At 39.1% G+C, this 23,223-nt stretch overlaps 1 protein-coding gene across 1 annotated transcript in view; it reads right to left on the bottom strand.

The window, feature by feature from the left end:
* Positions 1–208: 208 nt before the first annotated feature.
* ACVR1C (activin A receptor type 1C) overlaps positions 209–23,223 on the bottom strand; it is a 47,702-nt gene continuing 24,687 nt past the window's right edge. Inside the window, exons 3-9 of the mRNA XM_060777254.2 lie at positions 13,622–13,867; positions 10,265–10,495; positions 8,110–8,277; positions 5,752–5,908; positions 3,509–3,633; positions 2,669–2,799; positions 209–1,042 (exon numbers count right to left, since the gene is read on the bottom strand). Coding sequence (XP_060633237.2) covers positions 917–1,042; positions 2,669–2,799; positions 3,509–3,633; positions 5,752–5,908; positions 8,110–8,277; positions 10,265–10,495; positions 13,622–13,867 — 1,184 coding nt within the window. The 3' untranslated portion in view covers positions 209–916. The remainder of the gene's footprint in view (positions 1,043–2,668; positions 2,800–3,508; positions 3,634–5,751; positions 5,909–8,109; positions 8,278–10,264; positions 10,496–13,621; positions 13,868–23,223) is intronic.

Genomic DNA, 23,223 nt, shown 5'->3' with positions numbered 1-23,223 from the left:
TCTCTTAATAACATGGGAGACCTCATGGGGCAGGTCTCAGTTATTCATCTAAGCTGAATATGATGTCCAGAAGGGACAAAAAGGTCAGGCAAATGCTATCAGAACCAATACATTCAGCATGGAAGCACCACCTAAAACAATTAATGTTCCTGTTCCCTCATCGCTTTTCTTGTCACAGCATCCCCTCCAACTGCCACAATTTCTGATTATTCTGTCCTACTTTTTCAACTGCTTTTAAAATGTCCCATTTTTTCTCCTTTCCCTACTCTCCCTTTTTGTTCTCAGCTTACCTCAGTTACTGCAAACTAAGTTCAAAGTGGAAAAGTCAATTGCACTCAGTCAACAGGAGAAAGAGGAGAGGAAGAGCAGAATCAGGCCCTTCTCAATAGGCTCAGGCAAAATAAGACTGTTTTGTCTCACTTAAATCATGTGTCATTAATATATTTTGCCATCTTAATATCTTTAGCCATCTGGTGTTACTTGGGCATATATCTCCCGGTTTTCATTTGTGAAATCCTGGAGGATATGCTATGAGCAGAAACCACAATAGGTCTTTTCAGTAGTGACACAGCCTACCCATAGATACTTGGTCCTTAGATGAGTCCTAGGATTTTGTGATGCTGATAGCAGAAAACACCAGAAAACCCAAGGTCAATGGTCCCTTACTGGATCATGTGTCATGTTCCTTTTATAAAGTTACTTCTAATTTACCAGTCAAGCGACTCACCCACAATCCTCCCTCAAAAGACAAAATAATAATAATGTAGTGGAATCACTAAAGAAGCTACTTTTCTGTATCTTCTGTTCTGGGATTTGGGCTCTTAAATACTGTACTTAGCATCATGTGAGGTAGAGCAAAATCAAAGAAGAGGCAATAGGGTTTCCTTTCTTCTACTTTTCTGGAAAGTGTGCAAACTTAAGCCTTGGACTCTTCTCGCACACAGAGCTGAGAAATGGTCTTCTTAATGCGAAGCGCTGTCAGACGAGCTGCCCCATTGGTGTACCAGCACTCACGCATGATGCGGCCCATTACCCTAAGAGCCTAAAGGAAAAACAAAGACCATGCAAAGAAAGCATAATCACAATTGTTATAGTGTTTCGGGACAATAAAAAAATTGTTAGTGGCCAAGAGAATGTTTCTAAGTGCCCCAAAATCAAATTATTATAGTTTAACGTTTCTTTATGCTTTAATTATTAAACTTTGAATTGAATGCTGATTTTTTTGCCATTTGTGGAAGGGTTTTCTCCCTTAAAATCCCTCTATCTGCTCTTGAGGGTTTGGAAGCTCCTCTGGAATATCATGTCCTATTCCTTCCACAAGGAAGGAAAAAATGCTGAAAACTAGAAAAACCCCTCTGGCAAAAGTTCTCCTGGAAGCATAGTCTTGGTGCATACTTCGGTAGTTCCAGTTAGAGTAGATACATTTCATCAACACAACTTAGATATGAGTTGATTTATCAAAAACCCATTAAATTAACAAATTGATGAGATAATGCATTTAGGGCAGAGCTTTCCAAGCATTTCATGTTGGTAACTTTAGGCCCTTCCACACAGCCCTATATCCCAGAATATCAAGGCAGAAAATCTCATTTTATCTCAGTGTGGACTCAGATAACCCATTCAAAGCAAATATTGTGGGATTTTCTGCCTTGATATTCTGAGATATAGGGCTGTGTGGAAGGGGACTCACTTTTTAGGCATGTATCATTTCACAGTAATTCAGTTTTACTTGCAAACCGGAAGTCAAACCAACCCCTTATAAGAATTAGGGACAGATACACAGTGTCAGATTTAGGACAAATGAGACCATGTGCTAGTTAAGTTATGAGGCCCCTTCCTTGGGCCCTGACGGAGGGAGGCTCAGTATGCCTACACTGCCTGCTTTGTGGCACACTCCCATAGACTATCAGCCCTGTCTGAATCACTCCGAAACAGAACCCCTTCAAATGTAGAATTGCACCACATAAGCAAATTCAATTGTTTGGCAGGAAGTTGCCCCCCCCCCCCCCGATCCAATGGGGCCCTTTGATTAAGCACACTGAAGCACAATGGTAAATCTGGCACTGCACATACATAAATTGTAGTAATGTATGGGGACATATCTCATAGAAACCTCTCTCTCTCTCTCTCTCTCTCTCTCTCTCTCTCTGTATATATATATATATATATATATATATATATATATATATATATATAATGATTTATTGCTTGTTTGCTTGTTTCACATAGACTCAGGTTTTGTGTTATGTTCACGCAACACACACACTGCAGCCAAAACACTAATGTGGTGTGGCCCAAAGTTTGGAAAGCTCTACTTTAGGGTTTTCAAGATAGCTCAAATTAAATAAATGAGGTACATAAATATTGCACAAAACAAAATGATTAATAAAGAAATTAGATTAAGCCATACTTAAAACATTTGAAAGCACAACGCTAAGAAAAGTACAGCTCCAGCTGAAAACAAGCCCAGCAATTTGGAAAAGATAAAAGAGCTAATTTTGCCCCACACTGATCCTTTCACTTTGGTAGGAATGAATGTGTAACCACTTAAGAAAATGCTCTTTGCTGATATGCTTCTACACTTTGCTTTGATTTTAAATGTACACTTTTCAGATTATATGCTGCAAAAGCTGCAATTAAAAGATGAAGAAGGGGGGGAATAACGTACCTCACAGCTTTGCCATTGATTGGGGATGTTAGGTCTCAGTTTTTGTTCACAGACAACCTTTCTCATATCTTCTATTGAAGGATCCGAAGGCACAACATCATAATAAGGTAATTGGTATTCTTCAACAATCCCTATGAGAAAAATACAGTACAAGAATCATTTTATCAGGCCCATTTCAAACCTTATGGGAAACAAGTTGGCAAAAACATATAGATGGAGGGAGCAAAGAACCCTGATCAATCACCAGCTTGCTGGAACATCAGTCTAAAGGTCTTTTTTTAGTATGTTCATTCTTCCAATACCCTGACAATGATCCTGCATTGCGATGACAATGAATCTCCATTGTCGTTGCTATTTCTGTCAAGGCCTCCTTTCTTTTTAGCCTAGCAATGCCCAAACCAAAGGGTTTCCAAAGCACTGCAGTTTAAGGTGTTGAAAAATGGCATTTCTAGCATTCTTTGGTTGTGGGTCAAGTTGAAATGGGCAGCTGGAGAGACTCCTTGTGCTCCATTTGCAGTTACTTGTATCAATGCACCCCATGACTGGGAGAGCATGGCTGCAGTCATGAAACTTCCCAGAGTCCTGACTTGTAGTGTCTCAGTAACATTTCAGGTAAGGTCCTACCTACCTAGCTTAAGAGGCACATTTGTGGAGCCATGTTTATTATGACCATAAATATTAGTGACCATATCCATGAATCCAAAAAGTTATAAGATCCTAAATCTAGCTCAGTCTCATAAAGATTCAACAGGGTAGCAAACATTGTTTTTAAATAAATTAATTCTACATACAAAGTTTGTGGAGCCTTAATGCCCTTAATAAGAGAGAGAGAGAATATACCTCCAACTGAGCATCTTCGGGATATCTCCCAGTACACCAGCCCAAGAGAATAGATATCTGCTCGCTTGAAGGATTCAAAGATATTCATATTCATTGTGTCATCAAGTATTTCTGGTGCCATGTACCTTCCAAATACAGGAAAAGTGTGAATTTAGAGATTTACCAGAGAAGCAATCACCACGAACAAAGATTAAAATGAAGGAATGATATTTTTAGAAAAAGACTATAAACATCGTATGTATTCACTTGTATTGCTTTATGAACTGTTGAGAGAAAGAAGTTAAGTTCATTATTCAAATATCTTGTCAATAATGCTGGGTTTCACTTCTCTGCATATTGTACACACATAAGTCAAGGGAGAAAGGCTGAGGGGCTGGTCAGAAGAGACTACCCTTTAACAAGAAGAGAAAGGTTGTTTCCACACCATATGTGTTCCCTAATTACTATTCACACTGTATAGATGCCATAGTTTCAGACTAGTCTAACTACTATGGCTCCATCCTATGGGATCCTGGGATCTAAGGTTTACAGACACATTTCTGCATGCTTTGATTATATTGTATGTATTTGGGCACCACCGAGTACCAATCTAATGGGGAAATGCAGAGTATAAAAATTAACAGTGATGGTGAGGATAAAATGAGTACAAGGGGTTATCACACTCAAGACTATAGAATAAGGAAGAAAGAATTAAAACTCTCTCCATTCTTCATGTCCATGAAAGCCATGGCCCTGAAGCTGTAGTTTGTCTCAAAATCAGCACATATATCCTTTCAGAGACATTAAAGGAAGGGATGCTTGTGAAAAACTGAACTTCATGTATAGCCAAACATGATACTTCCATCATCTACTGACTAGTTTAAGACAAAAATGAAATAAAGGCTAACATAAGGCAAGGCACACACCTAGGACTTCATCACATAGGGTTGTTGTTGTGGTTTTTTTTTGTTTTGTTTTTTTTGCCCCTGACCATGCCAGGGGTCCTCTTCGGCCACAGCTCCTGATGGATCCCATCATTCAATGCAGTCCATGGTCCCTCCCCATCAGTTGGTGAAGCAGCAGGAAGTATTGCAAAGAGGCTTCCTTGCCACCACGGTAAGCCTCCCACAAGCTAGCACTCAGTGTTTTTCACAATTTTGATGCTTTTCCCTGTCTGATGGGGAAAGCACAAACGTGACAACACATCATGCCACAATTCTGCCATGAGATGGAAGAAGGAGGGAGTCACTGTGAGATTCCAGGGCCGCCTTCTGTTTCGCCGGTTATTGCCAGCAAAACAGAACAAAAGAGACAGCTCAGTCTGATGAGCTCCTTAATGTAGTCTCATCTGATACTGAGGCACTCCAACATACTACACAGCAATACATTTTGAATAATACAAAAGAAACATCCAAAACATCTGGATTGTCATATATTTCCAATTTAAAGATATAGACATTTGTGTGGAATATCAGGACACAAAGGAATCTTGTGGTACCTTGGGAACAAACTCAGATAAAACATTGGTAGTATAACCTTTTGTAGACTTACGTCTACTTCATCAGACAGATGGGGTGAAATTAAGATGACAAGTTCTGTTTTTATGATGGGGGGGAAAAAGCAGGAGGACAGATGTGGTCTAAAGACAAAGTAAGTAGATGATGCTGACTGGAAAACCAGAAAGGAGATGTGATACACAAGCCAAGAGAGCCCTCATGAGCTTTTGTTTTCAAGGGATATTTTCCTGCTTATGTAGGGGCTCAGATTTTTCTACAAAATGAAGGCACTAAACCAAATCGGAGTAAGGGGAATGGTACTATGGACATCATCACATTGAAGTCCTGAAGTCAGGGAACAGCTGGGGCATTTGTTGGGCAGCGGGACTAATCCAGCAGTCAGTGTAGGAACCCAGTACTGTGCATCACCCACATTGCCCCTTCCCCATCCCATGAGGCAAGTGTCACCGTCCAGCTTCCCCCTGCGCTTTCGCATTTTCCCTTACGGAGCCAGGAGAGAACTCTGTTGGAAGTAGCCCTGTGTCATGTGATAGGTTCCATCATGTTGAAAGCATCCTATGTTGGAGCCCAGACCTCATGTGATGAGGTAGCAAGAAACATTTTTACTTGTCATAGGACCATGAACTCTGGTTGGGGAGTGGGGGTTCACTGACTATAATCTGAGATTTCAGATCAACCCTGATAAAAACACACAATTTTGAAAGGGAAAATATTGTTCTGCAACCAGTGATAAATAGACTGCCTTACCTCTTGGTTCCCACTCTAGGGTTCTGAGGTATGTCGATTGTGTTTAACACAGAATCATGCTTCACAGCCAGACCCAGGTCGGCAATGGCACAAGTTTCATTCCTTTTGACTAAAATATTTTTAGATTTCAAATCTCTATGTGAAATAGCTGGTTTACCTGCAAAGCATAAATGCATTAAGATTAAAATACATTCTACTGCATTAACACACACACACACAATACCGATTACCCATGCCCCCAATTTCCCCCCTCCCTCCTGGAACAGCAATTCCAAATGATGTCATTGTATCAATTTAACCATGTGGAAAGCCTGGATCAAAATGCTATGTCTATCATCTCTGTCTATTTTGTCAGCTAGAACAGACCATTTCCTATACCAGTCTTGATTTGTATGACTATTAATATACTTATTTTTCCTTTGATTAATGAAATCATTGATTATGTATTCTGAGAGATAATTCCTCCAAGTTTCCAAATCCCATTTTGTATTGTCTCTCCATCCTTGGTCTAGCCTGTATTGCGGCTATCATATATTTTAGGATTTCTGTCCAATTATTGTTATCTTCCTTTGCCTGTATAGTAAGAGGCATGAATCAGACTGTATCCCACTTTAACTTTTCCCTTATTATTTCATCCATTATATTTCTTATTTCACTGTAATAGTTTTTGATTTTTTTGCAATCCCACCACATGTGGGAGAATGAACCTATTGCCCCACAATTATGTTGGAAATATTTCCCATGGTATGAGCTAATTGAAGGGGGGTACTATACCAATTCGTTATTATTTTCCATTGGGGTTCTTTGATCCACATACATTTAATTCTCAGAATGCTGTCAATCCAAGACCTGATTAATTTCTCACTAATGTTTTCTTCTTGTTTCCAACTGACTATAAGGGTGGTTTTTGTGTTGTAAGATAAGTTGATTAATTCCTTGACCAATAACCCAATAATTCCTTTCCCTTTTTCTATTTTCCTTTTAATTATTTAATCATTCTGTCGAGTGGGGTTTCTGCTATCTCTCCTCTTTTCATGGTCTGAGCTCTACTGGACAACCTAACCACGCTATCCAGTTCCCTTGTCCACCCTTGTCTTTTATCTTGTCCCAGTTTGTTATTTCTTCATTCGGTTCCATGAGATCCCCTATCCTTTTAATACCATTTTCTTTCAGGGATCTCATTAGGTTCCAGAATGCCTTGTCCTTATTTTCCAAAGTTTCTAATGGGAAAGGGTCGATTGTATTTATTTGTAATTTATTTCACCATTTTTTCCAAATTAACAGCATTGATAAGCAGGGGCCAGCCTTTAAGTTCTTTAAGACCTTTCTCTATTCCTGATCCCTTTTCCAACAATTTGCTTGCAAAATAGTTAACCACAGAGTAGCACTAAATCACCTAAAGATTACCCGAGAGATCATATTAATCAAAGCCATGCACAGTCAAATTCACAAAAGTTAAATCCACTAAAGTGGAAGGCTGGTTGTTCATAAGAGAGAGGGAGACAGGAGGGAAACAGAAAGACAACACCAGAAACATCAGAAATACCTTTTCACAATACTTCTTTGGCTATATTGGTTTAATATATTACTTTCCCTTAAATAACTTCTCCAGTTCAGTCCTTACAAATATATAAAGCACCCCTTCTTTGAATTTATGCCACTTACATATTTATTGAACAGCTTTCTCGTGGTGCAGCAAATTATTATAAGGATGTAGCTGCTTGATATATTCATGAAATTAAAACCAAAGTGCACAGAACTTTAAAAAATGTCTCTCATTTGTTTTTTAAAACATTGTTTTAAATAATCTAAGAGAGTAAAGTACTATTCCTCATGCTGATAGAATAAGGCACTGTGAAGTTGTGAACAGAATATAAAACTTTAGATACCCAAATTTCAACTCTCATTCAGCTGTGATATTCATTTACAGTGTTAACATATGAATGTTTTATTCAGGAGTAATTCCTTTTGAATATAATGGGAACACAAAGGAATTTACACCCCAATAAAAGTGAGCACCTACTGGAGTGAGAAGGTTCCTTCACAGTGCCACCCGAGGATGGATGGTTGGATGGATGGATGGATGGATGGATATATAGATGATGATGATGATAGATAGATAGATAGATAGATAGATAGATGATAGATAGATTAAAATCGTACGTAAAACATCCCAATTTTGTTGTTTTTCCCCAAACAGTTTTAAGTCCCAGCTTCACTGAAGATGTGAATTAAATTAATTGAATATTGTGTAAACGTTACAAGCTAAATACATCCCTGACATCTATCCAAGTGACTCTCTGCCAACATCTGCAGTGAATTTATTGTGGATACATCCGCATGAAAGAGCCTTTCTACCTTGTGTGCCGACAATCTCCATGTGAAGGTGTGCCAGACCACTTGCTATGGAGAAGGTCAATTTAATCATCCCATCCGCCGTGACAGTATTGCTGTTTAGGTAATCAAACAAAGAGCCTTGCTCATAGTATTCAGACACAAGCCACAGCTGAGTCCAAGTACCATTATCTGTAGAAAGAGACATAAACACATTTAAAACCAGGCAGAACAGCACAGCAAGGCACAACAATTTGATCAATGCAACATTCACTAGATTTGCAAAAACTGGAAGCATCAATTATGTCAGAATGAAATTTTACATATTAAAGTGGCAATGTTCACCTGAATTATTGAATTGTTGGGGAAATCAATACATTAAAGCAGAGATATCAAAACAATGCATTGCAAAATGTTAGTGTGTTGGCTGCAGTGTGTGGGCATGTTGCATACAGGTAACAAGAAATGACAAACATCATAGAAATGTGTTACTATCTTACAAATCATATTTTTTTTCTAAAATACAAATGAAAGGTTTTTGTGAAATATGTTGTGTCCCCACATGTTGTGTATGTGTCTGTATCTCTTATAAGAGGTTGGTTTCATCTCCAGTTTGCTAGTAAAACTCAATTACTGTGTAGCAAAATTATCGATATCTAGAAAGAATGTCACCAACATGAAATGTTTGGAAAACTCTGTATGAAAGAATGAGAAATTTTAAGTCAACAGGACTTGATCTCATCCCCCAATTAATCCCCATATGTGGACACACATACCATTCACAGTTAGACACAGACACACTCAAAGAGGTTCATGTCCCAAAAACTGGAGGGACCAAGGTGGTGGATATTTAAGACACAACCTTTCTGGTAGCAACACCTAGTTTTGTGGAATCCCCAAAATAAGAATAGAAGGAGGAAGAGTGGAAATTGTTTCCTTCCTTAATTTGTTTGAGATGGGCAATGCTGTTCTACTGTACTTTTAACTTTTCATCATTCTTCAACCGTAATGCTGCTTTCAGTCATCAGTGTATTATGATTACAGTTGTTCCCGAGACCATCGGCTTTAGGTGAAATGTTAAATGTTTTACTGTGTATTTCACAGGGCATGTAGACAAAAAGTGCAATGATTTATTGAAATACAATATCAAAAACAGTGATAAGACCATTACCATAAGGAGCAGGACTTCGCATGAGAAAGCATATTTAAAAAGTCATATCAAAAGATGTTCCCAAAGCCCAAATACACAGAGTAGACATTACCCAGCTCCTAGAGAATAATGAGCAAAGCAGCAAATAGGTCTCCCTTGATTTTGAATTCAATAATCAGTGCATAACTAAAGAATAGTTTTTCTCTCTGGTGACCATCCAATTTCCACAATGAACAGTCTCAAAAGGTAATCATGACTATCAACCACGTTCATACAAGAGTACTGTAAGACCTTCATATTAATGGAAGATACATTTCTTCCTAGGCCATGGCTATCTGAAACTGGATATAACCAAACAACATTAAGTTAGCTGACCTCAGGCCCCAACATACCAAAGAGTTGTCTTGAAGAGGCAGTCTGTCTAGAAATTTGCTGGACCCTCCAACACTGCTTTGTGGTGATTTGCAAGGGAAGCCTAATGAATTTCTAAAGAAACAATTTTCCCCCTGGAAGCCACAGTTATAGGTTCCACAGTTATGGGGTTTTTACTGTAATGACAATACCAGGCAGAGCACAAGATAATTTTGCCATTTGAGACAAAGGACAAGATGGTACCTCTTCTCCATTCCCTGTGACAACTACCACATGATAATTGAATAATGTTTTGCACACTTGAGGGAGCAGACATTATTAAGTGACGAACACAGCTCCATCTCCAGACAGAGAAGAATGACCAGAGAGTTCAAGAGAAGCAGGCCAGAGGTTATCCTTTAGACAGCTGCCTGATTCTGTGTAATGTTAGGGTCAACTATGAGGAGTTTGCTGAAGTACCACGGAATGCAACTTATCTTTCTTCACTAACTCCAGATAACTATAAATCAGCCTTTCCTAATCTGTTGTACAAGTAGAATTACGTATCTCAATTTTTTCCATAAATCCCTCTCTCCCATGAGCACCCATGAAAAAAAAAATCCACCAGGCAAATCCAGCATCAGACAAACATTGTGAAACTGTTTGGAAGTACTCTACCCTTGTTATCAGCAGCAATAAACCCCAAGATATTCTCGTGCCTCAGCATGATTGTCTGATAGATTTCTGCTTCACGAAACCAAGACCTCTCATCTCTTGAGGAGAAGATCTTCACAGCTACGTCTTCGCCACACCATTTCCCACGCCATACTTCACCAAATCGACCTTTTCCTACCAGTTCCTGGAGGACAATAGTCCTGGCAATTGTTCTTTGCACAAGTAGAGGTAAACCTGTCAGCAGAAATACAAATGTCTGTATAATATAGTCTTCACTATTTTAAATTTCATTAAAACCTTTAAAAATCAGTGTCTCACAATAGTTCCTGTACAGAACCTACCTCTGATCTGTAAGATTCACAATGTGTTAAAATTAATAGGAAAATCCTCATTGCATAAAACAGGATTCCTCTTCAGTTGTATGCCTTCTATTGGCATGGAGATATTCTCAGGCTTGCGGAAATATAACAGGAATATTGTGGGCCTGGTGGGGTAAAATTATTCCCACAAGCAGCCTACTGTGAATTGAGGGCCCTTCCACACAGCCATATAACCCAGAATATCAAGGGAGAAAATCCTACAATATCTGCTTTGGACTGGGTTATTTGAGTCCACACTGCCATATATCCCAGTTCTAAGCAGTTAATGTGGGATTTTATTCAGCTGTGGGGAAGGGACCTTAGAACAGTGGTTCTCAACCTGTGGGTCTCCGGGTGTTTTGGCCTACAACTCCCAGAAATCCCAGCCAGTTTACCAGCTGTTAGGATTTCTGGGAGCTGAAGACCAAAAATATCTAGGGACCCTAGGTTGAGAACCACTGCCTTAGAATAACAGCCTTATTATCAGCTTTGGGAATGAAAAACATCTAAGCTCATTAAGTGGTCTTACAAGCAAGATGTGGGGTAGTCTGTAATTCAAGTGCATTATTTTAAAAGTCGTGTGTATATTTTCTGTATATACTGATACATTTATTCAATGCATATTATGAATGTTAATGGTGGAAAATACCCAGCCATCTTCATCACAGAAATAAAATCTGTATTATGGGATCACATCTCACATCAATAGCAAATTTTATCTCACTCTCTAGAGACGGACAGAGAATAAGTTTGTTGTGATCATTTTAGTCTTTGATTATTTAAAATTAGGGACTGATAAAATTATAGCATCCAGAATGATGGCTATAGTTGTGAAGGCTCATAAATAAATGGTGGGGGTCTTTTTCCTGTTTTTTGGGAGGGAAGCTTTTTTTTTTCCAAGCCTTCAAATCCCTGTTGGTGCCTGATAAAGGCAGTAGCTATGTAAAGTGCTGAAGGTGCTAATCAAGATTCACAAATAGTGCCATTAAAATTAATTATATTTTAAGAAAAAAAACAACTGACCAATAGGTCCTATGGGAGGCCAGAACTTCAAGATAATCAGCCTAAAATAAATAAAATTTCAAGTCCTGTCCTCAAGACACATAAGGCATAGTGTGAAGCAAGAACATTACTCTCAATCTACACTTATTTCAAAACCATTTTAAATTACTGGCTCAGAAAACAGCCATGAACTGTCAGCATGACCTTGATCTTTGAAACAAAAACATCTGCATTTCACAAATATACATAAAATAGTCTAGAAATCCTGCAAAGACTTCAGCTGCTGGAGTTGAATAATCATGAGCCTCTTCCATATTTGGCTTATAGCCAGATATCACTGGAAAGACAATGCTTTTTCCTAGTAAATGTGACCTCAGTGGAGATATACACAGAATATGCTAAAGACAGATATTTGTAACTAAGGGCATTTAGGGTGTTTTTGTCATGGCAAATAATTTTTCTCCCCCAAATCACAGTGGTTCTAAGAAACCAATATTATTTGTTTACCTTTAAGACATTTTTCTTGTTACTTATTTAAGAGGCAAGGAATATATATGTTCAGAGAGACCTTGGTATCCACTGGGGTTGAGTTCCAAGACTTCTCATGGATACCAAAATGTTCAAGTCCTATTATATACAGTGGTGTCATAAACCGCATCCCTTATATAAAATAGCAAAGTCAAGGTTTGTTTTTAAGATTATTTGGATGCAGAATCAATAGATATGGGGGAGAGGGGTGCTTCTATGTTGTATTTATACACATTTCAATAACAGGATATGCCTACAATACTACATAAGTGTTCTGGATAATATACAGTATTGAATCTTCATGAAAAACTAGAAGCCTATTGGGTATGGCACTATAAACCCACACAACTGTACAATATACACTGATGTGTATATTAGATCATTAATAGATGAGATTCTACCTATAATCCAAGTGGTAGATAGAAAAAATATGCCACGTGTTGTATGTGAGATAGGATTTAAGGATAAGGTAACAGAAAGTTAGTGTGGCAAAGCGGTTTGAGTGTTGGACTTCAACTAAAGATCAGAGTTCGATTCCCTTCTCAGGTATTAAATGCAGTGGTGACTTTGGGCAAGTCATGCACTTTCAGGTCCCCCCAGAAAACCATGTCTTATAAGTCATAAGCGACTTGAAGGCACACAAAAACAAACAGAATTTTTCACATGATACCAGTGTGTTTGGCACTGTAGTCAACATACGCAACATCTCATTAACTGGAGCATAAATGAAGAGTCTATTTTTAGATCATCAGAAGAACTTATACAGCTGTACTTTTTATTGCCCAACTCAGGCAACGTGGGTAAGTAAGGAGCTGTCTGTGTGTGTATTAGTCATTGCTCTAGTCAAGTGTCAGGTTGGTTAACCATAATGTGGTGTTGAGCCTTTGAGGAAGGCAAAGTCAAACCTCCTCTGAACAAATTCTGATGATAGGGCTGCCTTAGAGTAGCAGGAATCAGAAAGGGCATAAAATAATAACAAATTGTTATGTTATTTATTCTATTTTAAAATTGTATATATAATGCCTCCCAGCTCACAAAAAGCACTTTTGGACTTCCTAACATGAAAAATGGACAGAAGCATGAGAGTAAATTAGTGAACAAATCTAGTTCACCCTTCCTTCCTAGTTGATGAGGCAGTTCTATAACTGAAGGAATTTCTTTCAATGATACATTTTTATATGAGTCTGGAATCTCATAACAAAGGAAAAAATACATCTACATCAGCTCCCATCATTTAGCAATAGAAGAACAGGTTTTGGCATTCAACCTGCACACATGACTGCATAATTGCTGTACATCCCCTTCTCCTTGATACAGATTTTTAAAGGTCTGCCTTGATTTTGTAGGTTTTGATGTTTTGGGTTGTATTGAGTTTTGGTTATTTATTGTCATCCATCTAGAATGTAAGATACATTTACACGTGGATATGGAAGTCGTGCAAGCTCTGATTCTTCCAAATACAGACATGTACCTGATCCAGAACCTGACGTTGTCATATCAAAAATGAGATCTTTGAGGGTTTTCCCTGGATTCACCAGATTGCATTCAGAGAGTGGTTCTTCAATATTGGGCCTTCTTTTCTTCCTCAGCTTGCAGTTGTGGCCTTGGCATGTGTAAAAAGCCAGCATTAAAGCCACACATAAGACACATACCGGTACAGTTATAATCACAGTTAACTCTACAGGACCCAGCTTAGGTTTGATCGAAGTATCTGGACCTGAAAAAGATAAAACAAAGTCAACATGCAAACCACTATCTTCTCACAAAGATATATTTTTAGGAAAGTGGTTAAAAGCAGTGAAATTGGTCATCAGCTTGATGGAGACCTCTGTGTCACTCCAGCTTCAAATAATTCTGTAAAAAAAAAAGATGGGGAAAGGGTGTCCACTTTGATCATTGGGTTCTTACATACAGAGAGCTCCAAGTACTGGACAGCTAATCCATCTGAGAAAAGAGACTGGAGAAGCAGCTGGAAAATACAGAAGGACTGAGATACAGTGTGGTGCAATGGTTTGAGCACAGGAATTCAACTCTTGAGTCCAGGTTCAGATTCCCACTTGGCCATGGAAACTTCTTGAGTGATCTTGGGTGAGTCACTAACTTTCAGGCTCAGAAAATTCCACAAAAGGTTTGCATTAGGACTTCCATAAATCAGAAATGATCTGAAGGTACAACCATAAATAATGGGTAGGCGGCATCATGTAAAAGTCATGAAACATTTATAAAATTCCATGAATGAGACAGTTCAACTACATGGTAAAACCTCTATACAGAAACACCTGTTGTTTCTCAAGTTCCTGATCAAGGGCAAAAACCTTCTATATCTATTAAGATGTAATGAAATATTGAAAAATACCTTGAACAGGGAAGAGAGAGAGAGGAGGCTGGATGGTTCACAGAGGACCTCTAGTGAAAGAGGAGAATACTACAGAACTGAACATGTTGAGAAGGAACCTCTGGTGAGAGATAGTGCCATGTAAACATGAGATGAGTTTTTTTTAAATGAGAAACAGACTTTCATAGGAAGATATATTTGGGGTCTGTGTGTGAGTGCAGGGATGACAGCAGAACTCAGAAGTAGTGAGGTGATGAAACAGTTTCCTTTGTATTCCCTCTGTAACCTTTCGTTCACATAGGCATCACCACGTTATATCTCAAAATATGCAAAATGAAGAACAGCATGGCTTTATTAATGCAATGAGTCTTGGCTTTCAAAGTTACTTTTCCAGGATATTTTAGAGGGTGGTTTTCCCCCCAAGAATTTTATAGCATTCTAAGGCCTCTCTCATTTTAAGTAAAAGAATAAGTCAAAAAGGTCATGATGGTGCCACCAAGAATCGTTTTACATCACTGTTACAGGGACTAATTATTATTGTTAAAAGGATATCTTCCGAGCAGTGGATAACAATGAGAACAGTGAGTGGGACACTAAATTAAGTTTATAAAGTTTATATGTTGCTTGGTAGAAGCTGAAGCACCAAACAAATAAATACATTTTTGTTTATCTCTTACATTTCTGTAAGACATTTTTTAAAACAAACACCATCAAGGATTACCATACACAGGTACCGGCCATAAACACCTATGGTCTAGTGAACCCTTTTGTGGGTTCCTCGCCTGGAGTTATTGGTTTGAAAAGTCCCAGTAGCCTTTGCTACAGCCCCCCGCCACACACACATACTGGAATTACCCCTAGTTTCAAGAGTAGAAGTGGCTAAGGAAAGGCCATAGGCTTGGTAATTCCATATAGAGTTTGTCATATTTCAGCAGCACCATGGGAAGTAGCAACCTTACAGCATCAGTTGAAGCTTTGATATAGACTGAGCATCTCTTATTTCGAATTTTGAATCTGAAATACTAGTACTACAAAATCTGAAATTGTCCACATAGGTGGCTAAGATAGTGACATCTTCCTTTCTGATGTTTCACGAACTGTTCCAAAAATATTTGGCTTAAAATTGCCTTCAGTTTCTCCAAGCTCATTTGTTCTTCCTCATTAATCACCTTTGCCATCTTGACCACATTCTGACATGGCTTGGCAACACATAAGCAAATGACTAAATTTATTCTCCTTTTATGCATACACCTAATAAACATGTTTGGAGAGGAAGTGGGATTATATGCCACATTAACATACACAATGTTTTTCCAAAATGTTAAGATATGTGTTTTATTACCTATAAAAAAACACCACATACTGCACTGCAATGATAATAAATATAGGAGAGGCCAAAAGGTCACAAGTCAACTTCAACTGGAAGATACACGGTGATAAAGTGACACTTACTGCCCTAATTTTAGTCAATTGCTCTGTTGTGTGCAAGCAAGCACTGAGCTTCTGTCAATAAATCCTCCAGCAAATGGAATGTCACAGTTGATAAGATGAGCATTGAGACCTGTTGCTCACTGCTACATGAAAAAGAAATGTCCCAAGGACACTAGTATGGACCTTTTTCATACATTGCTCACAAAAAGAGGGTAGGTTCCACATGTTGTAAAGCGCTATTAGCTCTGTCATATTCTCCTCAGCCATGTATTGAATTTTGATGTTGTTGTTTTTTCTTTTAAAGAAGTCTACAAAGGGTGGAGTCACATTTCTATAGTATCCAAATTCATTGTGAATGAATCCTGGCAGGAGGAGGAAGGCAACATAAATGTCAGGGCATGGCCAGCTGCCTCTTTACTACCATAACTTATACATCATCATCATTATCATCTGTATCCTACTCTTATCTCACAACTAAGACACAAAGTTACTTATTTGCACATAGCACTGGTACACTATTGACATGAAAGCCCTAGACACTCATAGAACATCATGTAGAAGGCTTACGCCAATAAGTATATCAGAACCACATATCAATACAATAACATTCAACAGATAATACAAGACTGTAATATCGTATTCCAATTATTAAGAAGACATGCTAACATTCCTCTGCCACTCAAAAAAATCAAACAACATGTAAGAAGAAACCCAAATTATCTGTGCTCTCAAAAAAGAACACTTCTCAGGACACTTTGGGGGCAGCAACAGTAATGATGGATCAAATGAGCAAACTGCCCCTATTTACAAGAGACAACACCTAATTTGTAGTATCTGATCCCCATCTGGAAAAAAAACCAAGACTTCAATTTTGCCTTTAGAGACAGATATGGGGTGCTTTCTTAAACAAGTATTTCTGTGTTCATACATATTAGTCTTTTGAAGTTCAGCATCTTATCAAATCTCTGAAGTTAAACATCTGATGCAGATGTATCTTGACTAATGAACACATTGATGACTTTAAGCCGGGAACAACAGGGGCATCCAGGGGACAAAGAGGCAAATCCTTTACGCAACAGGGGAAAGTGGTGATAAGCACCCCCACATCGCTCCCTTCTCCATCACATGGGGGAAACTGTCACTGCCTGGCTTCCCCCCGTGCTATCCCCAGCTTAGCAAATGAGAACATGGGTAGGCACTCAGGCTGCCAGGGCTCCGTCCTATGACACTTCCAGGATGGAGTCCTACTGGAAGTAGACCTGCGTCATGTAATAGGCTCCAGTGGGATCCATCCTAGGTCCATCCTGGAAGCAGCAGTCCTAACAGAGCCCTAACCCCATTTGGCGAGGCTCTGATATGCATATAAACCAATGGTGTTTGCAGTATATTTTTTGTCTGTTCTTATCCTTGAAGCCAACCATTCCAATAATAAATGATGCTGAACATAAATGAGTTTCAGATAGACTGGAGCTTTGAAAATTGGGTCTGAAAATTAATTTGATGATGTTAACTATTAGAAATAGGAAACTTCATTCAAATGATGGGATGCCGGATCAAGCCTGCATTTTCAGTCCAGGTAGATGGGGCCCATGTTAATGTTGGATCTAGTAATGGCCACATATGATTTTGGTTCAGGTTTCTGACAGGATCACCATCTGTATAATCTGCTGTTACACCCAGGTCTTCAATCAGCCAGGACCAGGCTGGCGACTGTCAACCACAGACTTTTTCTTCAGCTGCCCCCAAATTGTTGAATGACTTGCTGGAAGAGATTCAACTGCTGGATACTCTCCAGCAACCACAAACTATATCTGGCATCTACCAATCACCATAGGTGCTTGTTTACCTCTATTACCACCATGGGAGAAGGAAGAGACATAGGTTATGGTTGCATCTCAAATTCTCCCCATCAAATTGTCTGGATAGTTTTTTAGTTGTATTATGCATTTTTCAAAAATTGTATGCAACACTGCATGCCATACTGGGAGCAAGGAGAAATATGCATTAAATAAATAAATAAATTCTTCAATCAGGGCTACAGAAAGTTCTCTTTCGACCATCCCTCCCTGCTATCTTTTCAAAGAAAGTACACAGATTATTCTGTTCAACAGAACATTTCTTTTCCAGTGCTAATACTTCTTTTCCAGGCCTTTCTATTTTAATAAAAATGACAGAAGAGAAAATCCTGCCCTATCAAATTCTAATGATCTAATTCTCTAAAGCATATTTACCTTCAACATTAAATGGGGAATCTAGGTTAGGTGAAATCACTAGGGAAAACTAGTGTTGGTAATGTGACAGCTAATCAACAAATTAATTCAAACCTCTAGCCTAGAGTAAGTGTAAACAGATTCACGATAACACTGATACAGTATTATTATATTTAATGGAAGGTGCTATGGCAGATTTATTAATACACACTGTTTCAAAAGCAGATGCAGGACAAGATGTTACAGAGTAAATGAATAAGAAGTGCAACAGATGGAGAAGAGCCTTCAGGCAATGAGTAACCAGGCAGAGTGCTCGAGTAGCACTCTTTGGTATTATTAATTGGTTTATTTATTAGAAACATTTGCATACTACTTCTTATTTGGCCAAGTGGTTCATAGCATCGCCATAAAAAGATGATGCAATCTACTGAAAACATAACACAGCTTGTCACTAAAGCTAGGGAATATGCTTTTCAATACTGTGAGGCCCTTCTTACCTCTTCACCTGCAGAATGCAGACATTTACCATCAACTTTTATTCCTAATTTTGATTCTTGGGTGATTTTCTTTCTCTTGGGTTATATTCTCTCTTTTCATGTGAATGATTCCTAAGATCCTGGTGTCTTACATTTTTTTTTAATTTTTCTACATATTCCCTTGGCTATTGTCTTGCTCTTGTTCTTATTAAGAATTTTTCTATCTCATTTTTCAGTCACTGAATTTTCTTTGTCTGATCATTATCTTACTTCTGTTGTGCTTGTTCCTGATCCAACCCTAGTATCCTATTGCTCATTCCATTCAAGAGCTATATTCTGTTGGTTCGCTGGATTCAGCTGATTCTTAAGTCAACTTTGTCCTTCTACTATTTTTACTACCTTCTCACATATGGTCCCTTCTGCCAAATCTTAGCCTTCGCTTACTCCTTTTATTCAGCATCTTTGTTGCTGCTCACATGCAATTGAATGCCAGCAATCTAAGGGCTGCATTCGACTAGCTGGCAACTTAGAGGTAGGCCCATATATAATCAGCATTATATAAACAGTACCCGCATCTGACAAAATACTTCCTCTTTAAGAATTTCCTAGCTTCTCCAGGTGATACTTTGGTATGCTTCCACCAGAGGTTACCATTGGGTTGTGCTAAAGAACTTAGTAAATGCCTAGAAAAACTGCTTTAGGAATTTACTAGGTCCTCCAGCATGACTCTATAGTAACTTCCAGCAGAAGTCTTTCATTTCAACAGAGTTCACTATTATCCATGGTTTCTGTTTCCATGATAAATTCAGGAACATCTCTTTCTCCCCCTCTCCTTGGATACTGTATAGTTATAGATCCAGGAATACCCCATAAATGGAAAGATTGTTAATCCAGGGAGATGAGTAAACCTCCAGCCCACATTCCCAGTGTCTGCTCTACTACTTGGATTTTGCTCTGGCAAACCGGAGGTTTAGCACAGCTGGTAAATCATCAGCAACTATAAGAACGATCAACCGAAAGGTTGCAAGTTCGAACCCTGGGTTGGTGTGGCAGCCAACCATCAGCCCTGCCCACTGTTTACCTAAGCAGTTCGAAAACAGCTTTAGCTGTAATTAGACAAATTAGGTACTGCTAAAAAATGCAAGTGAGGTGTTTTACAATGCCATAAAGAAAAAGAAGATGAGAAAATGCTGAAATGAGGAAGTCCTGACGGCTCTTCGTCATAAAGGATGGAACGACAGCACCCCCTGTGGCACGACACAAAAACCTCCTTCTGTTCTGTCTGTGTACTGTGTACTGTCTATACAAACAGCATTGAATGTTTGCTGTGCATGTGTGCTTGTGATTCGCCCTGAGTCCCCTTCGGGATGAGAAGGGCGGAATATAAATAAAGTGTTGTTGTTGTTGTTGTTGTTGTTGTTATTATTTCTTCTCATCCAGCCCATCACGGTAACGAAGAATCACTGAAGAACCAGGCCCAATTGGGTACTTGAATTAATTGACTAAGCCCAGCAGTAGATCTAGAACAGTGGTTCCCAACCTGTGGTCTGTGGACCACCAGTGGTGAGCAAGAACTAAAATATGGTCTGCGGCCTCACCGTTATTACACTGTTGCAACACTCCACTGACCATGCCCCCTTCCTTGTGGCCATGCGCCTGTGTCAAGGAGATGAGAGAAAGCCATTGGGGGCAGTTTCTTGGATCTCGCGCTCCAGTTTTTGTATTTTTTAAACTTCAGTTCCCTCCCCTTCTTTTTTTTTTTTTACATGAGTGTTTTACAAAATCAATGGATAATAACTCAGTCCAACCAAAAAAAAATTCTTGGTGTTTTCATTTTTAGGTCAAAAAAAAGTTTAGGAACCACTGATATAAAAGGAAGCAACTCCACATGTCCTCAGTATTGCTTCCAGAAGGCTAAGATACCTTTCAGGGCAGTTTCTAAAAATCCAATCAATTGTTGGGGGAGAAGAACAAGGAGAGTATCCAACTGTAAGCATATATAAACTGTGTGGAGAGGGAAACTACATCCTCCTAGATTTACTGACAGGCTTTCTCAATCAGGACAAATACTCATTTGGATCCCAGCCTAGGTCATGCAAGGCTTCTCTTGATTGAGAAATAAAGAGAAAATAGAGCTGAAAGTCATTAAGTATACAAACATTATGTCTCTCCAAACTTATAATGGCCATACCTAGTAGCTTCATACAGCTACTAAAGAGCACTGGAGACCCTTCCCGCTCCCCAACCCAAGGGGTCAAACATGTATATCTTGGAACACAACCCCCAAAAACTAGTGTCCACAACTGTTGGTAGGCTCTCTATAGGCATTATTGTGATAGGAAGGATGCTGTCAGCCAAAAAGCAACTTTGGTCTGATCCAACAGAGCTCATTTTAAGTCATAACCATGATCAAAATACTCTCAAATGTTGGACCAGTGGGGACTACATTACACATCATGTTTGAAATCTGATCTTTGCTTCTTCCTTGCATCCTAGTGCATGTACTTGGAAACATGGACCACTGGTTTTTATTGAACATATTTCCAAGTAAGTAGGTAAGATGTCAGACATTAATCTCCTGAGAGATTGATCAAGAGTTTGATGCCTCTGTCTGGAGAGAAGAAGAAAACACAAGGAAGTTCTGAAAAACAGAACATTCTGTCTGCTGGTCACGAAGTTTATTTTTAAGCCTGTACCCTAACACACAGAGGCAGGCCATCAGAGGCACCAAAATGTGAGGAGCATAAACTCATAATCTCTGTTGGAAATGCAAAGAAAACATTAATAGTGCATTACTACTAAGAGATATGGTATGATTCAGGTCTGGCCAAAATGAAACTCAACATTGTGCCATCACTATGTTTCCCTTATCGAAAATATAAAATCAATCTCTATTTCATCAACTGAAGCCACTAATGGACATCAGTAAACAAGACAGGTTTTGTAGCTCTAGATTTAAAACCATCCAGTTATTTCTGGTTCAAAAATAGAGGCTTTTCAGAAATTAATTTGCAATCAATTCAATCATCTAACAAGTGCCTGATGCATTCAAAATACTATATGAAGCATTGACTGTGCTCTCCTAATGAAGACTATTTTTTCAGTAGTGGAAGATAATGTTATTTAGTTGCTAAGCAATTCAAAATAATAATCCAAAACCATGGTACAACGCACAGCAGCAGTAATTTCTCTCTAATTAGTAGGGGAAAACACACATTAGTATATAAAACTGCTTTTAACATGCATGTGTAAAGGAGGCCCTGAGCTTGCCTCTAGAAGTTTACTGAAACAGCAAAGCAAACAAATGCAAGTTTGCTGAGACGTATGACCTCTTCACATGGGGCTAAATTTGGCAGCATGCGCCAATTTAGTCCCAGTCACCCACTGAGCCAGTCGGCTCCCATCTGATGATGCTGGTGTGGTTCTATGGGTGAAGGAGGATGGAGCTAATGCATGCCACTGTCAGGGCAACATGGGAGGGCTCCCATGTTGCCACTGAAATGCAAGGGGGAAGTTGTGCACTCACACCTCCCCCATCTGATCACCCTTGGCTAGAGCCAGGCTATGCGGGGAGTGGGCCACCAGATTCCCTTTCCCCCTCTACGAAGCGGAGCATCTCCGGCAGTCGTCTGACAAGGTCATAAGGGAGCTTCTGGACAGCAGTCAAATCTGCACCAAAACCCTTAAAATCAAAAATAACTTACCGGGCTGCATTAAGGTACTGCTGGAGTCCTCCTGACAGTAGAAATGATGCGTTCAGATTTTTTTTTTGGGGGGGGGGGGGGCAGGAACAAAATCACTCCCCCATCTCCTGGAACATCATTTCTATACACCAGGAGGACTCCAGCAGTAACTTAATGGCAGCCTGATAAAAAAAAAATTCTTTTAAGGGCTTTTGGGGGAAATGGAGAGGGGGTGAGCATCATATCACTCCTCTGGGCTTTTGGAAGCCCAAAGAAGTGAGATAGGAAATAGGACTCATCCCCATTTCTGGAACTAATGGCCCAGATCTAATGGGGGTATCAAATTAATTTGGGTCAAAGCAGGGTTTACCTGCTTTGTCCCAAATAAATTTGCTTTTACCTGTGGTTTGACTCTTATGGAGCTGGGGGTGGTGACGTCCGACAGGAAGCTCTGGCGTGGGCTGGTCCATGAGGTCACAGAGAGTCGGAAGCGACTGAATGAATAAACAACAGAGGCATTGTTTGGACCTCCCATGTTACTGCAGCAACAGTGTATGCTGCATCCTTTCCCCTTTTGCCATGGAGCCCACTTTAGATATACAATGGGAAAATTAAACTGTGTGATGAGGTTGCTAACCTATGGGTCCCAAGCCCAAATTGGGTCTCTTTAGCTCAATGTTAGGGTCACAAAAACTTTGATAACACTAAAAGGTTTCTGAATATCACCCATTTACACAAATCTGTTGGCAAAAACATGAAATGTTTACAGTGGACAAAAATGCTTCAGCTATACTCTACAAAAGGAAAATCAGACAGTCTGGCAAAATTTGAAAATGCTGGTTTATTCTTAGTAAATGTTGTGTGTGTGTGTGTGTGTGTGTGTGTATCTGAGGTCATGTAAAAAAATATCAGGTGGGAAAGTATTGTAAGTGGGAAAG

The sequence above is a fragment of the Anolis sagrei genome, chromosome 1 (assembly GCF_037176765.1).
Source record: "Anolis sagrei isolate rAnoSag1 chromosome 1, rAnoSag1.mat, whole genome shotgun sequence".
NCBI lineage: Eukaryota > Metazoa > Chordata > Lepidosauria > Squamata > Dactyloidae > Anolis > Anolis sagrei.
Note: the sequence above shows the minus strand (reverse complement) of the source record. Positions and strands in the feature narration are given on the sequence as shown.